At 39.9% G+C, this 15,540-nt stretch overlaps 1 protein-coding gene across 9 annotated transcripts in view; it reads right to left on the reverse strand.

The window, feature by feature from the left end:
• TTLL5 (tubulin tyrosine ligase like 5) overlaps nucleotides 1-15,540 on the reverse strand; it is a 123,664-nt gene that overhangs the window by 82,946 nt on the left and 25,178 nt on the right. For 8 of the 9 annotated variants that reach the window (XR_010440525.1, XR_010440523.1, XR_010440526.1 and 5 more), the window contains exons 13-18: nucleotides 8,549-8,630; nucleotides 7,597-7,658; nucleotides 6,818-6,909; nucleotides 3,965-4,006; nucleotides 1,025-1,138; nucleotides 571-662 (exon numbers count right to left, since the gene is read on the reverse strand). Coding sequence is in view for 5 of the 9 variants with exons in the window: in XM_064714805.1 (XP_064570875.1) it covers nucleotides 571-662; nucleotides 1,025-1,138; nucleotides 3,965-4,006; nucleotides 6,818-6,909; nucleotides 7,597-7,658; nucleotides 8,549-8,630 (484 nt within the window). In the remaining 4 variants the exon portion in view is untranslated. The remainder of the gene's footprint in view (nucleotides 1-570; nucleotides 663-1,024; nucleotides 1,139-3,964; nucleotides 4,007-6,817; nucleotides 6,910-7,596; nucleotides 7,659-8,548; nucleotides 8,631-15,540) is intronic. The other variant, XM_064714804.1, reaches the window with a different exon arrangement.

The following is a 15,540-nucleotide window of genomic DNA, read 5'->3' on the forward strand; positions in this document are numbered from 1 at the left end:
GCTCAACTCAATGAAAGGCAGTACAGTGCAGAAATAAATGGCCTCTAAAACATATCCCAGAAGGGGATTCAGACAACATGGTGCACCACAACAGAAAAGACAAAAGGAGGAGAGCTATCATTTCTCAGCTGAAGTTCCTGGTGATGCACGAGACAGAAAACATTACAGACTGGAAAAATAAACATAGAAAATTGTAATATAGTATAACTTTCAGAAGGAGTGAGTTCTATATGGCATTTATGGCCTAATGACAACAGTACACAGTGCACAGCTTGAGGATGTAAAAGTAGATAGCAAAAATCTGAAAGGAAGACATTTTTATTATAACAGAAAAGCAATACCAGAAATAATGTCCAACAGCTTTCCATAGGGTGCAGTTATGCAAAGCAGCAGCTGATCCCTTTTTCTGAACAAGGGATCAGAAAAAAGAATATTCAAGGCTAAAGTAAACTTTGCCAAAACTTTTAACACATCTTTTAAAATGCCAGGATAGCTGATCTACACATTTCTAACGCAGAATACCCCTCAACATGGAGCATCAGTGCCATCCTATCAGATTTTTATTCTTACCCATAAAGGTCCCATGTTAATGGGGTAGGGAATATCCGGATGAAGCCTCCTCTCCGTTCATTTTCCTCCCTCACTCGTCGAAGAACTTTGATCTGATTAAAAAGAAAAATAGAGAACAGTCCGCAAAATAGATAACAATGAAAAATATACCTTCCAAAAATCTCTGAAAAAAGACTATTCAGTCCTGCAAATGGACCAAGTAGCTAATGATATCCTTAATGAATTTTGTCTTGCATTTAAATTTGGAAGGAGTCTATCACTGCTTCAAGCACATCTCTGCTTGGCATGATTGCGGGCAAGGGCAAAACGAGCAGTAAAACTCAAATACTGTTTCAAAAATTACTCTTCTTCTCTCACATTTTTCATTTACAGGCACCTGCCATTTGTTGAGCAAATAGCCCCACATACTGCATGAAAGCCAAGGTAAATAAAAGCCATTTAATAGCCTCCTTACCTCCTCCATGGAGAGGCCTAGCATAGAGCTGTTGTGCCTTCCTGCTGCCTTTTCCCTGCCTAAGGGCATTGAGCTTTTCACGTCAGCATCGCCAGCAGACAGAGGACGGGTATGCTGTAGAGACAGTGCGAATCCAGATTTTTTTTTCCTCTCTCAATTTTCATATTAAAAAAATTACATTCAAATTCCAGGACCCCATTCCTAGCAGGATCTACACTTCAGAGCACTATAGGCCACAATTCACAATTCCACACCCCAGCTGTTACTAAGAATCTGAGTACTCATATGTAGTGACAGCCCAAATGTCACTACATATGAGTACTCAGATTCTTAGATTTTAGCACAGCAGGCACAATTCAGGCATCACTGCCAGTGTTTACACTTCTGGCCCATTCTGCAAAAACAGGAGACATACCAAAAACAGTAAAGTCAGAATGTCATACAGGAAAATCCTCACCCAAGGGGCACTGGAGTCAGCATTCACAAGAACCAAATACATTTGGATTCACACATCAGTGGTACCAGAACCATGATTCTCTGTTCTAGCTGTGCTGCTATACTAGAACAACAGAACTGTGATTCCCCGGTGAGATAAAAGCTACAGGGAAAAGTTCACCACCTTTTATTCTTCTGTTGCTATACTGCTCAATTTCAACTTGCTACTTCTCACACTTAACAGACACATGCTGCAGATGTACACAGATACATCATGCAAATTTGCATACATATGCAAACTTTTTAAAATAAGCAATAATTTGCAGACCGTGTCACTAAGCTTATTTTTAACCTGATGGGCAGTCCTGGCCAATTCTAACAAAAGAACAGGAATTCAAAACGTCTTCAAATCATCAGGATTATAAAATTTTAAAATCCAAGCAAAAAAAAAAATCTTTGAACTTGCTCTCAAGTACATTTAAGATGGTCTTAGGCTCAGTTTAGATAAACTACCTCTGCAAAAATAGCACAAAAAGTCTACTGAGAAGGTCTCAAGCATTTTTACTAAATTCAAAAGTTTATTTTAGCTCTATACTGAGCAAAGAATGCACAGAAAGCCTTAATCTAGAAAGAAGAGAAAAACCTGACAGAAACCTTAAGGTGGGTAAGTCCAAAGGAATATCCCATACTGCTCAGATATTAAAAAAAAAACTCCATGGCAAGATCAGGAAGCATCTTTATTTGTAAAGACTATGGGAATTTAATTCCATTCTCTCCATTTCAACAGAAATGAGAAGCGGCTACTCAGAATCTGTAGATGAAGCAACAGCAAAAGCAACAGGCATGGCACTAGAATAGGTAATACTGCAGTGATTGGCACAGAAAAATCCAAAGAAAAAACAGACATAGCAGGTACCAGCTGTAACATTTTGTTAAGTCTAACTGATTAAAAACATAAGAGAAAACAAGACAATCTGGATGAGAAGGCAGGAGACACAAACATCTGTAGAAGAAATAAAATGCCAGCAATCAAACGGGTTTGCTTGATGCTGTGGATGGCACTAAGTTTAAAGACTTTTAAGTCTTTCTTTCTAAGCTTCCTTCCATTTCTACTCTACAGCTCAAAAATGTTGCTTAACAACTTGCTCTAAAACCTGAGAGGCAAAAACCATTTCTCTTAAAAACCATTTCTCATTTCCTGGCACTACCATAACAATCCATCATCATGTGAGAACTGTTGTTCCAAGAGAATATTACAGGAAATTCTTCAATCTATTAAATTATCTGCTTTACTAAGGAAACACTTCAATGAAATTGTTTCCATTGTCTCAACACAACAGAGATGATTGCATCAAATACAAATAGTAAATGTATATGTATTTATTGGGCAGCTCTGACTCCTCCCTGAGAGCAAAACTACATGGCTGTCAAAATTCTAGAGAAAACTCTCTTTGCTGGACTTCCTGCGCAGTTTTTTCCATATTTCACTACAGAATACCCTCTGGCTGTAGCACAGAAATGTCTCCAACTTCAGAGATCTTGTTTCCTCTTTGACCCAGCTTATCTATAAAAGTACAGATAAATCAAACCACTCTGGTATATCTCCAATTCTGCAAGTATCCTTGGTTCCCAAATCATGATTCTAATTTAATAAGCACTGACAGCAGTTGGCACAAAGATCATTCCTATTCTCTACAAAACCTTGTAATTCAGTAATACTCTGTCCTCTGAACCTCAGCTAAACTTACTCAGAATGACAAACAGCAGGGAACAGACTGAATTACGTTCTTAAGATGATTCCATCTACCTTTTCTTCCTGATGGGGAAGCCCCATTAAAAAATAATAACTCCTACTACATTTGTGCAGGAAGCCCAGCAGCAAAATAATGCCTAACATGTCTCCACATGGCCAATCGCTTAGAATTGTAAACTAATTTTGATTTGTCTATACGGCTTGTAAGGGTAACAAACATAATACTTAGATAGGTAGATCAGTCTCACTTAGGCTAAAAATAGTCCCATATTTTTCCATTAACTTTAAGAAATCCTTCTTTTCTCTGCATCTATTTTGACCCAGTTCACTCTCAAACTTTTGCAGTGTCCTTCAGAGGATTGCCTCAAAGAAAAGGATTACTTCTCTTGTAGGGCCACCTGAGTTTTGTCTGCACAGATTCTCCTGTGCTTACCTTATCATTCAGACTTGTAGTCTTAAAAATTTTGAGGGATTTGATCCAGCTGACTTTGACTCTCAGCAAGCTTCACCTACTTTTTTTTTTAAGCTACTAGAAGCGATGGAAATATTTTTTCAACATTTGTTTTTGCTGCATGGAAACATGCTGGTGCCATGTCCTCTTCTCATGTTGACTTCCTCTCACCCCCATCCCCCTTGCCCCAGGCTACTCCAACTGTAAAATATATTTGGGGATTAACAATGCCAAAAGCATTGCACACAGTAACATTTGAAGTGTAGCCCTTACATGGGTGATGGAGCTGAAAGGTACTTACTGATCTGCTGTTTGCTCTTTGTGACTGTGCAGACACAGGACGCTGCAAGAGACACACAAAGAGAATAAAAATCTTGTGTTCTCCAAGACACTATGACCCCTGCCTGACTTGTTGAGAACTGGCAAGTACCCTAAACAAAAGGGTGGTGAGGCACTGGAACAAGTTGATCAGAGAAGTTGTGCCAACCCTGGAACTGTTCAAAGACAGGTGGACGGGGCTGGGAACAATCTGGTCTAGTGGAAGGTGTCCCTGTCCAAGCAGTGGGGCTGCAATTTGATAATCTTTAAGGTACTTTGCAATCCAAAGCACTCTATGATTCTATGATAACTGAAGTCCAGAGATAAAGCTAACCACTTATATCTCCCTCATATCCTGCACAAACGTATCCTATCCCCATTCCAAACACAGCATTCATTCTAAGCTCAGATGTGCTCAACTGTGCAGAATGCACCTGGACATACGGTTTTCAAAAGCACACTGAACTCAACTATGATAAGCAAACTTCATATTTTTGTAAATTAAGAGTCACCCATATAAAAATATTTAATAGCTATGCATCAAGGAGAAAGAGATGCTGTCAAGTAAAATTGTTTACAGAACAGAGGGAGGAAAAAAGTAAAAATCCCATAGTTTTGCAAGTACTTTCATTTAAATATATCAACAATATTCCAGTTCTTGTGGAGAAAAAAGATACTACTTAACATTCTAACACAGGTGTAGAAACATCAGAATGTCAGGAAGTATTACTTACCTGGTATCAGGCCTACAAGTAAAACCAGTTTAAGGATAGGTTCAAAAGCAAACAATCATGAGAGCTGAGATTTTTCTTGCCTTCAGTGGTATTCAGAGTGTTTTCCTCTTCCAACACCCAAGAGGAGCAAATGGTGGAAGAAAGGATTCTCAGGAGACCTATCTATCATTTCTAGCTGTACTACTGACAAGTTCCTCTCTACAGTTGGCCTACTCAAAACAGATCAAGGTCCCTCCATTGCTTACAATTAACTGAAAGAGCTCCAACCCAAATCCACAAGAAGTTACAATGGAAGCAGCAAAATTGTTCATCTCCCTAGAGGGAGAAATAAATGTTCGAAGAGCCAAACCAAACTGGTAGTCCAGTCTGGTGAAACTCAGAAAAGAGAGAAACCATCTCAAGATAGTTATTCAAAAGCACTCTCAAGAGCACAGGCACCAACAGTTCTTTTTCAAGCAGCAACTTTTACAATTATGAAAAATGGCCTATATGAATGATCAAAACTTAAAACATCATGAAGGTGGTAGGAAAAACCAAAAGATTACATATAGCCTTTGCAATAGAAAATTGGAACAGGCATTGAAAATCCAAAAATCTGAGATAGAACGTATTGAGCAAAGAACAAGCAATAGCATTCTGGGACCATGAAAAGATCTAAACACCTATCTAGCCATGGGATTTCCACTTAGGTACTTAAGAAAAAAATGCTGTAAAACTATGACTGCATCACAAACGTGTTTCTATTAAACATAGGTTAGCTAGGGGAACACCTAATCCTGTCTCATAACGAATGCACTGTCATATGAATCTTTGCAACTTTCAACTGGCCAGGCTTACATCTCTTTATGTGTATTTGTTAAGCAAAACAAAGTTGAAAGCCTCGTTAAAATTCATAACAGCATAATTTTCTGAGACTGTCTTGTATAATTCTGTCAAATCATCAGATCTGATCCCATTACTCTAAGAAGGGTAATTCTTTTGAATGGTTTCTAATTTATCTCATGTACCATTTGTCTGCTACAAAGAGCACCTATACAGTCAGAGTGATCTGTATTTAAGGCACTATTATATTTGTATTAGAAGTTTCAGACCCAGACATGCATCCTAAAGATACTCAAATCTCATCTTACCAGCTATTCACCTCTCTCACAGTGACTAAAGACTCTTGAGTTTTACAAGAGACAAAACATTGCAATTTCTGTGAGCTTTCCCAATACCAAAAGGCAGAGTGTCTTGGTACATTGTCACTGAACAAAAATGACTTGACATTTCCAAACTGAACTTGAGCTACACAGCCATGTTGCACGTCCATCACAGCACCACCAGCTGCAGAGATGTCAAAGAACACCATCTGCCTATTTGCCTGAGGAGAAAGGAGTTTAAAGTCCAAGTGATGTAACAGATCACCCTGCCCTTTGTGAATGCTCTGTTTCCACAGATATTTATGGAATCCATTTCATAGACAAAAAGAGATGGAGAACAACTGTCCTTCCACATTACAGTGATGAGAAAGCACTACCTCAACAGAAAAGACATGGGGCAGTCACAGTAAGATACATGAGGCCTCAGTCCAATGATCCATGGGAAAGAAAGTGAGATTCCAAAAGAGAATGGGAAAGAAGCCTTAAACTTCAAATGCAAGAAGTTTTTCACCTAGGAGAATGTCTTGGAGAAGGTCTAGGAGAGACATTCATAAAGCTCCAGAGTCCTGGAAGCTTGTTGTCCACAACAAAATCAAAGTGGTTGAACAGCCCAGAATGCAGGTGTATCCCCTGCGAACCACACAATGGTTTGGGTTGGAAAGACCTTAAAGGTTATCTAGATCCAACTCCCCTGCCATGGGGAGGGACACTTCCAGTAGAACAAGGTGCTCAAAGCCCCATCCAGCCTGGTCTCAAACACCTATAGGGATACAGAGTCCACAAACTCTTTGGGCAACATGTTTCAGCACCCCACCACCCCCACAGGTAAAGATTTCATCTTCCATAGTTATGCTAGAAATCCAGATAATCTCACTCACTGCCTCTCTCACCCATGAGTCAAATTCTATGAGAATTACTTCCTCCTATGCTCCTCAGCCAGGGCCTCTGAAAGTCACTTACCTGCAGCTTCTGGTACGGATTTCTTCTGACAGATTCAGACGAATGATAAATGCTCCGGCTTGACCGCTGGCCTGGGTCCTGGCACACAAAGCCTACAGGCACCAAGAGCTGCATGAGAACTTGAAGACAGACAAACCCTGAAAGATGAATCTAGCATTTCTGTTCACCATCTCAGTCTATACAAGACCTTCTTGTCCCTGCCCAAGGACCAATAAGAATCCTTTTCTTTTTTATACCTTGCTTTGTTTAATCCTAAACTGCAATTGCATTACATTTTTTGAACGAAAACTTGCTTCAAGACCAAGTACTTAAATCAATAAATGGGTTACTGAATAGCAGCACAGAGACAGACTTGGTTTTTTAAACAGCTGAGCAGCATACCTGATGACAATTTTACTTCTTTCACTACTAAGGCAAATTGCATCAAGCAACTAAATCAAGATGCAAGGGACACTGTGCTCTAGACAGTACTCCAAGTCTAGTCACCCAACCAAAACCCACACATTCAACTTTAAGAATGCCTGAATACTAACTCAAAGCTAAAGAGAGCAGTGTCTTCAAACACCAAATTAGTGACTCTTAAAATGACCTAAGCATCACAAACAGATGATTATTTTGAAGTTGAAATGTCCATATATCACTTCTCAATGCTAAATACAACTGCTCTCCTTAACTAGAGTTCACATCTATTATACTCATCTAGTAACAGCCAACTCATAAACCTACCTTTAACTGGTTTTAAATGAGGGAAAGACTGAAGGATTTTTCGTTTCACTCACCTACAAGAGTGAACATATCTGAAAGCATGCTAGCTTTGATCTTCAGGTCCAAAGGAGCATCACTGTCCCCACATGCAACAGAGGATAATAGGAATTATTTGTCTGGTATTACATGAGAGGAATGCATCAGTATTTAGTATATCGTCCAATACAGCTTCCTTGCCTTCTTAAAACAGGTAAAAACAAGAAGAAAACTAGGTGATTTTCACATACATAGGTAAAGATCAGACAGCAATGGCTTAAATCTGTTTATCCTTTTTCCACAGCTTTTAGTGTCCTAATGCAGACATATACAGCTTTGTTTAAACTCTCCTTAGGGCTAGAAACATCTTCTTTGAATGTATGTATGTTACATTTCATGAAGTAGATAAAAGTCACTGTTGTAGAACTCTTAAAAACCACACTTAACTATGCCTCTTCCACATAAAGTTATAGCTGAGAGACCTACCAAAATAAACCCTTAATTTCCAATAGAGCATGAGGGTCAGCAAAAGGGCCAAGTCAACACTCACTCTTTAGAATTTATCTGATTAGAATACTAGACTGAGCCCAAGAACTCCTCTACACACTCGAGTAAAGTGCAACTGATTGAACTCTGCTTGGACTCCAAAAACTAAAAGTTTCTATCAGCCAAGAAGATTGAAATCCAACACAATAGTCTGACAGAGCTCCAAAATTTATGTATAATGAGAGATTATGAATCGTTAACAGTGACAATGGAAGAGAAATAATTAAAAAGTAAATGGAATCCCAACTGGGCTCTTCCAAAACCCATTGCTGCACTAAGTTTGTTTATCCAAAGGAAAAAAGCAAAGGAGTAACCTCTCTGCCAATCAGGTGTGGAAAAAAATCTGCAGGCATCAGGAAACCATGCCCTCCTTGGACCACACATTTCCAAGACAACCATCTCCAGCAACAGTCCCTGCCTGATATTATACTGGGAATCACTTACCAGGCCAATGATGGGGACAGGTTCACTTCCAACAGCCAGGGTTTCAGAGTGTCATCAATAAGGACATCAAAACCATAGAGCTCTGAAAACACAGCAGACACTAAGTTTACCTCACTGCATCTTTAAACATTCACATAAGGTCCAACAGTAGATAGAAATGACCTGGTAGAAACTAAATTATACATGTTAAATCCAGTAAACTCTCTAGGGATGAACAAATAATAACATTCCTCAAGTAGCAATTTTCACATCCTCAGAATTAAACTTAAATATATTCTGCCCTGGGCGGGGGGGAACAGGGGAACAAAAATATTAGGAAAGTATTATGTAGAAAAATAAAAAACTCTCTTTACTGCTCACAAGCTGTAGTTCATACAGAACCCTACTACTTGCTTTCACATAGAATTGACACAAGCATAGCAGGTTAAATCTACTTCTTCCACTGGATCCTGGAAACAACAAAATTTCATTCTCCCGTCCACTTTTTAACCCCTTTATTCATTGTTCCAGTCAGCTAGAGAAAATCTTGCTTTTTTCAAGCATCAGCTTCTTTTAAATTATTCCTGTATGTTTTCTGCAACATCCCATGGGGTTACAGCAGACTTCTCCTCAGCAGCTCCATCTACATGGACAACCTTCCATAACTTTTTAGCTTATTGATAGCTTGCCACTTTGAAACAAACCACAACAGAAATATTTTTTCCTTAGTTTCTAAAACAGTCATAACATATTACATCTGTTAGATGTGTTCTGCTCTACACAGGTCAGATGGGAGCCAGCTTCCCATTTCAAATCGGATTTTACTATTTCACTCTCTATACACATTTTCTCTAGTTTGGAAAGACTTGCAAGAAGGATGCACAAAGAGGAGTGTAAATCAGAAGCTGGCATTAATCCAATTCCTTCCTTCAGCATTAAGAAATAGACTTTGTAATCATCAGGGCAACTTAAACATTTTTTTTTTTTTAACACCACAAAACAGGGTATTGGCAGAGAAGGATTTTCATGGAATTGACCAGTTCCCTAGTGCCTGAAATAAAAACAGGAGAACTTCTTTGCCATGTTTCCTTCCTTTAATTCTGGCCCTGGCCTTTTGTCGCCTGCCTGACGTTGATGCTGGCTCTGGGGAGCTGGACTGCTTGACAAGATCTTCCTATGCAGGCAGCTGTGCAAAAGCTCATGCAGCTTAAAATGGGAAGTCAATGAGCTAGGGTCAGGGGGGAGGCTTGGAAGGAGGAAAATGGCAGAAGAGAGAGCACTGCCTGCTCACTCTTCTTGAGTCTGTAGCCAGACATTGAATGAGAAACAAAAACAGCAGAAAGTTAAGGAACTGCTTCACTGCAAAGAAATGAGGCTGAATCTACATTTTGCTCTCTTGCTCCCCAGACAGGAATGGCTGCAGTAGAGGGAAAAGGAGAAAGTGAGGATAGTAAGTGTAAATATTAGTAATTTTGACCAGGAGAAACTTCTGAATGACTTTCATACATTATTTCAAAGTACAGTCTCAGGTTTGGCAAAGACCCACAACTATTAACAGCACAGAAAACTCAGCAGCCCGTGCCCAAGGCAGAGAAGCAATGAGTGGGCCTGCAGCAGCTGCTGGTCTGCAGCCTCCCAGCCCCAGGCAGGAAGAAGTGCATTTTGTTTTGACTAGCTCCCACTTCTTCTGCTGCTGGCCATTCCCTTCCTTGGCCCCTCGGAGGCCCTTTCCTAGTGTTTTGGCTCCTCTGACTTTATGCTCCTCTCCCACACAATTCTCTTGCAAATTGCTGGCTCTTTAAAGCTCCATCTTTCCCACCCAGTTAGTCATTCTGTCCATTTTTTCAAATACACATGGGAAACCTTTCGACCTCAGCTAGCTCTAACCATGCTGCTGGAGCTTCACATTCCTTTCCCTTGTGTCTGCCTCATTTATTAGGACAATAAGTTCTTCAGGGTATCCCTGTTGACTCAATTCCATTGTTAAACACAGATTCTAAAGCCACTTGCAATGACTTAGGGTCTCCTAGGAAGTCTCCATTGTTGCTCCATAATGCCCCAAGTTTCATGTATTCTGAGACATCTACAAGCCCTAGACAGATGTCTCTGCTTGCCTCGGGTCATCAGGAGCTACATAATATCCATGTTCTGGCAATTGAATCAAGCCTCATAGATTCCATGCAAGGCTGAGCAGATCTTTGTGCTAAGAACAGTCAGAAGTTTACTCAGAAATATCTTGCTGGCCCTCTTCCACATTTGGAAAATGTACTTCCTAGATAAAACACAGTAGTCACAGTACCCTTCCACTGTGAAACTCCACTACCACTTGAAATAAAAAATACACAGGCAGGACAAAGATGTGGAGTCACACGAGCACAGGATAATTAAAAGTATATCCTCTGCAATTACCAACTTCAGCAAGCCTGCCATTTCCCTCTGCAGAGAGGGTAAAGAGAACAACAACTGAAAGAGCAAAACATGCCTCACACTGTGGCAATGCTAGGTTCACGACAAGCCATCTAGTGCCACTACTGTTATAAGGGAAGAACAGAAGAAACTAAGATACCAAGTTTCCATAGTGCCTTCTCCTGCTACTAGAATCCACAACAGCATGTTTCACCCCTACGGTTTGCTAAAGACTGGAATTATACCAGGAGGTACCAACTGTTTCCAAGACTCAGCAGGAACACCCTGCCTGTTCCTCCTCTAATGCCCAAAGAGAAGTCACTGCTGACTGAGCTTCCCGCTCCCAAAAGAAGGCCTAGCTTCAGTGTGCACTCTAATAGCAACCAGCTCAGCCAGAGATTTTTTTTTACCAATGACATTATCTAAGACTAAGACAAAGGCTACAGAGATAGTCTCAGGCTTTTTTGGTTCTGGTAAACTCCCATGTATTCCAAGTTTATCTTACAATCTTCTCCAAGACTGCACCAGCAGTCTCTTTTACAAAATACCCCCAAAGAATTGGTTATTCTCTCTAAGTACAGAAACTAAGTCACAAGTGATAGCATAGTAGCATAAAGAAATTTTTCATGTTTTTCCATAGCATGAATAAGTCCCTTCAGTTCCTAAAGGGTCACTGTAATTCTGGTCTTTCTTTGCAGCTTGTTCCCTAGAGAAAAAAAAAGCTTTACTGCAAAGTACATTTACTAATCTACAATTAAATGGAGACAACCTGATGTTATGAAGGGACACAAACAGTGGGAAAAAAATTGCACAGCATGTAACTCTTTTTTGATAATGCAATAAAAACCTATCTCCTCATTTTATGTAGGAGCATAGTTACAGATATTTCTAATGCAAGGAAATTTTGCCACTGAAATTCAAGTCTTCAATTTTTCCTTCCTATTCATTCTGGTTTTATATTAAGGTTTAATTATCTTTTAAAGAGAATTTTATTTTAACAGAGAAAGGTTTTATCTCTATGTTATTACAGAAAAGGAACCAACAAGTAGCTTCAAGGTTAACATCAAACAATGGGAGTCTTGGTGCAGATTCAGCTGCCTCTGCAATCCTAATCTTACTGAGTAAATAAATTATCACCCACAAGGTATAAACGTGTTCAACCCAGTGTGTGATACCAGAGTGAGCAAAGAGGTTAATATTCCAGTAACCACTTGACTTCCCTTCCAGCACTGAGGAACTTAAGAGTAGATACATGGCCACTTGGTCCTCAACAAACTCAAATGCGCAAATTAACAAAACATAATACCAGGTAGACTAAAATAAAAGCCATCTGACTCTCTAGATGGATACATGAAGTGAAGGATAAAGAGAGCATGTTTCCCAACCTCATTAGTTCCCATTTCAAGCTCTTACACTCCAAGAAAGCCATGAGGCAAGAATAAACTGGTGTTCCTCACTTTGATGTCATCTATCTGGTGAAGACCCTAATGCCACCACAGGAACCAGTAGCAGCAGAAGACAGAATGAGAAGCCAGGGTTGATTCCGACTTCGGTAACACAAGTCCATTGACGATAAATTGACAGTGCTGGTCATTTCCTAAGTCCCCCAAAAAGAGCCAAAAAAGCTTTTTAGGTCTGCTACAGCCTTCTGAGGAAGAAAACTGGTGCTACTAAGCTGAGAACAACTTCCTAAAGAAAGTTTCTGCAGCAACAGGGATCTTGAGTCTTTCAACCAAACTCTGGGTACTAAATAATCAATACCAGACACCACTTAGAGCCATCAAGTAACAAGTAAGAAAAACAGTGCAGGGATAGACCCCCTGTTCCTATAGAAGCTATGACTAGAAGACCTATCCCTTGAACTCATTTTACCCCTCACACTCAGCTGACAGTTCAGTCAAATTTGAAGATACAGTTACATTATAAAATCTACCTCACCAATCAGATCATCAAAACACCTGTCATGAAGGGTACAGGCCTCCTGAATCTGCTTGTAGCCAGAGGAGTCTACAATCTTTTTCAGATTCCAATGGCATCTTTACATACTGGCTTCAAAGCAAAGACTGATGCTAAGGCTATAATAATAGAACAGATTAAGCTTCGTTAAAAAAAAAAAAAAAAGGTAATGGTAGAAAATAAGGAAATCCCTGTTCAGCTTTTCTGTGACATGTCATGTAAGAAACTAGAAAAACACAGGAAATATGTGTGGTATATGTATAGTTGACTTAAGTCACTAAGCATAGGCTCACCTCACATCAAGTGTGTACAGAAACTCCTTAAGAATCTCAAGTTTTTAGTGCCCTGGAAAACTCATGATGGAGCAGGTCAGCACTGTTCAAAACTACAAAAGGCTTCCCCTAAATAGGTCAACTGCCACCACTCAGAAAGCTAAATGTTCATGAAGAACAGCAACACAGGCAGTTGTGAAACTGGTGATTTGGCACAAATGAAGACTTTTTAAAACATTTAGCTCCAGCTCACCCCCACTCAAGTCATACAACAGTGCATTGTTTGCTTTTATCTCAATATAGACGTGATTAGAAGCAAAAGCCTGACCAATTCAGCCTTAAGACACAGAAGCAGCTAAATAAGAGTCATTGCTTTGGTGGGATCAATATGCCCATTACCCTATCCTGGCCTGCCTTCTTTATTGCAGACAAGCTCAACAGTGTCACAGCTGGGTTTCCTAGAACGCAAATGAAACAAGAGGACTTCAATCTGGTGCTTCTTTAGGTTTACATTTCAGCGAGTGCAGAAAATGCTGCTATCTGGCTGCTGGCAAAAATATGTGCTGCACCCAGCCACCTTCATTTCCTACCCTACTAAACCAATCCCACATGGAGATTTTTCATTCTGCCTGAAAGCAGGCATTACTGCCTTTTCTAGCCTACCCAGCCATGCCTACTTCAGGAGGGAGAAAAACGCAGTCAGTAATCATCTTGGGCATATGCAGCCCTATTGTACCTCCTGTTCCCACACTGAGATGTCACATCCCTTAAATAAGTGCAAAATCTATCTATCTGTCTCTTAAAGAAGGCTCCAGAGGCGACCATTGACTCAGCTGGTGACCAGCCTCAGGACAGGGCAGTGATCTGGAAAGTTGCAGCATGCCCTCCTCTAGAATTACTTACTGGTTGAAACAATTTTTGCTACAAGCTTAATTTTACATAAGGAATTATTAGCTAATTACAAAGAACAAAATAGATGACTGGGATCACTTTGTTAAAAACAGTGTATGAACAAGACAACAAAATCATGTAGTACTTGCAGCGCTTCTGTGATGCACTTCAGAGGCACAAAACTGAACATCCCAAGTCCTTTGATTATTACTAGAATGCAGTAAATAGCTCACATTACATGGCCAAAATGGAACTCACTCTTTACACAAACTGTCACCAGCACTCTGTCTTGACATGAGAAAAAGGACCCTCCTGACCTAGCACTCTCTCTTTCTAGGCATGCATTGGTGGCAGGAATCAGCCTGTCTCACCAGTCCCAGAAAATGAAGAAGCCATGAAAAAACTCTCATCCTTTAAATCCAGGAAACAAGTACACTACATACAAAAACTTACTTGTGCAAGAACTGAAGGATCAGTGCAGTACTAAACAATTAGAGAAATAAAGTGGGCAACCTCGTCTGGACAAATAAGTGTGATTTAATTTTTTAGGAAGAAAACAGCAATTGTACAGGAGTTCTATTCCCTATAACAGCATTACAAGCACTAGAGTAGAATACAACTTAGTTATATTTTTTAGGAGTTTTCCAAACATGACCCATCTCTGCATCTGAATTTCAGATAAAGGTTTCTAAGATACTTTTCACATGACCAGCCCTCCTCAGGACACACACTCAGTTTCATTGTTCACAGCTCAGAATGAAAAAAAAAAATTTAAAAAAGGCTCTTGTCTGAGACTCAACATGCTGCCTTGAAGTCTTCCTTTGCAGCTTTCTCCTTCATGCTAACAACTATGAACTGAACCATTATGAACACTTCTAGCTAGAAAAACTGAATATTTACAAGGTTAAAAGCCATACAACCCAAAAGTGTCAGAAAAAGACACACACACAGATGACAAATGAACCATACAGCATGATGGAAGTTCAAATCCTTGAGACAAGGACCACCACTTAATTGTGGGGGGAAGGTGGCAGAAAGTACTGAGCTCTGGAAATGCCTAAGTCTCCCTAGGGAAGCAGTATGGCTCCTACTTAAGCTCTCTTTCCTGGGAAGCTCTTAATTTATGTTTACACTGAAATAAATGGAACAAAACAGTTTATTTGTGGGGGAGCATCTGAGAGGGTGGTTAGTGCAGCCCTGGGGAGGCAGCAGGAAGTGGGATAACCTCAGAGCCAGGCCCAGCAGAAAGTACATTAGGAACATTAGTTTCCATATACACAGCTCTGGAGACACAACTGAGGAAGGAAAAGAGAGAAGCCAAAAAAAAGGGGCAGCTAAAATGGTTTTGACATGTCTTTTTTTCAACTAGCCAATAAAGTGCCATTTCACTGAGACTATTATCTAACTCATAAATCCCCATGTAGCACCAGGTCCTTCAATTTACAAAGGCATCAGAGTCAGTCAGGAGAACCTATGGTCGGAGAGGTA

The sequence above is a fragment of the Zonotrichia leucophrys genome, chromosome 5 (genome assembly GCF_028769735.1).
Source record: "Zonotrichia leucophrys gambelii isolate GWCS_2022_RI chromosome 5, RI_Zleu_2.0, whole genome shotgun sequence".
Classification (NCBI taxonomy): Eukaryota; Metazoa; Chordata; class Aves; order Passeriformes; family Passerellidae; genus Zonotrichia; species Zonotrichia leucophrys.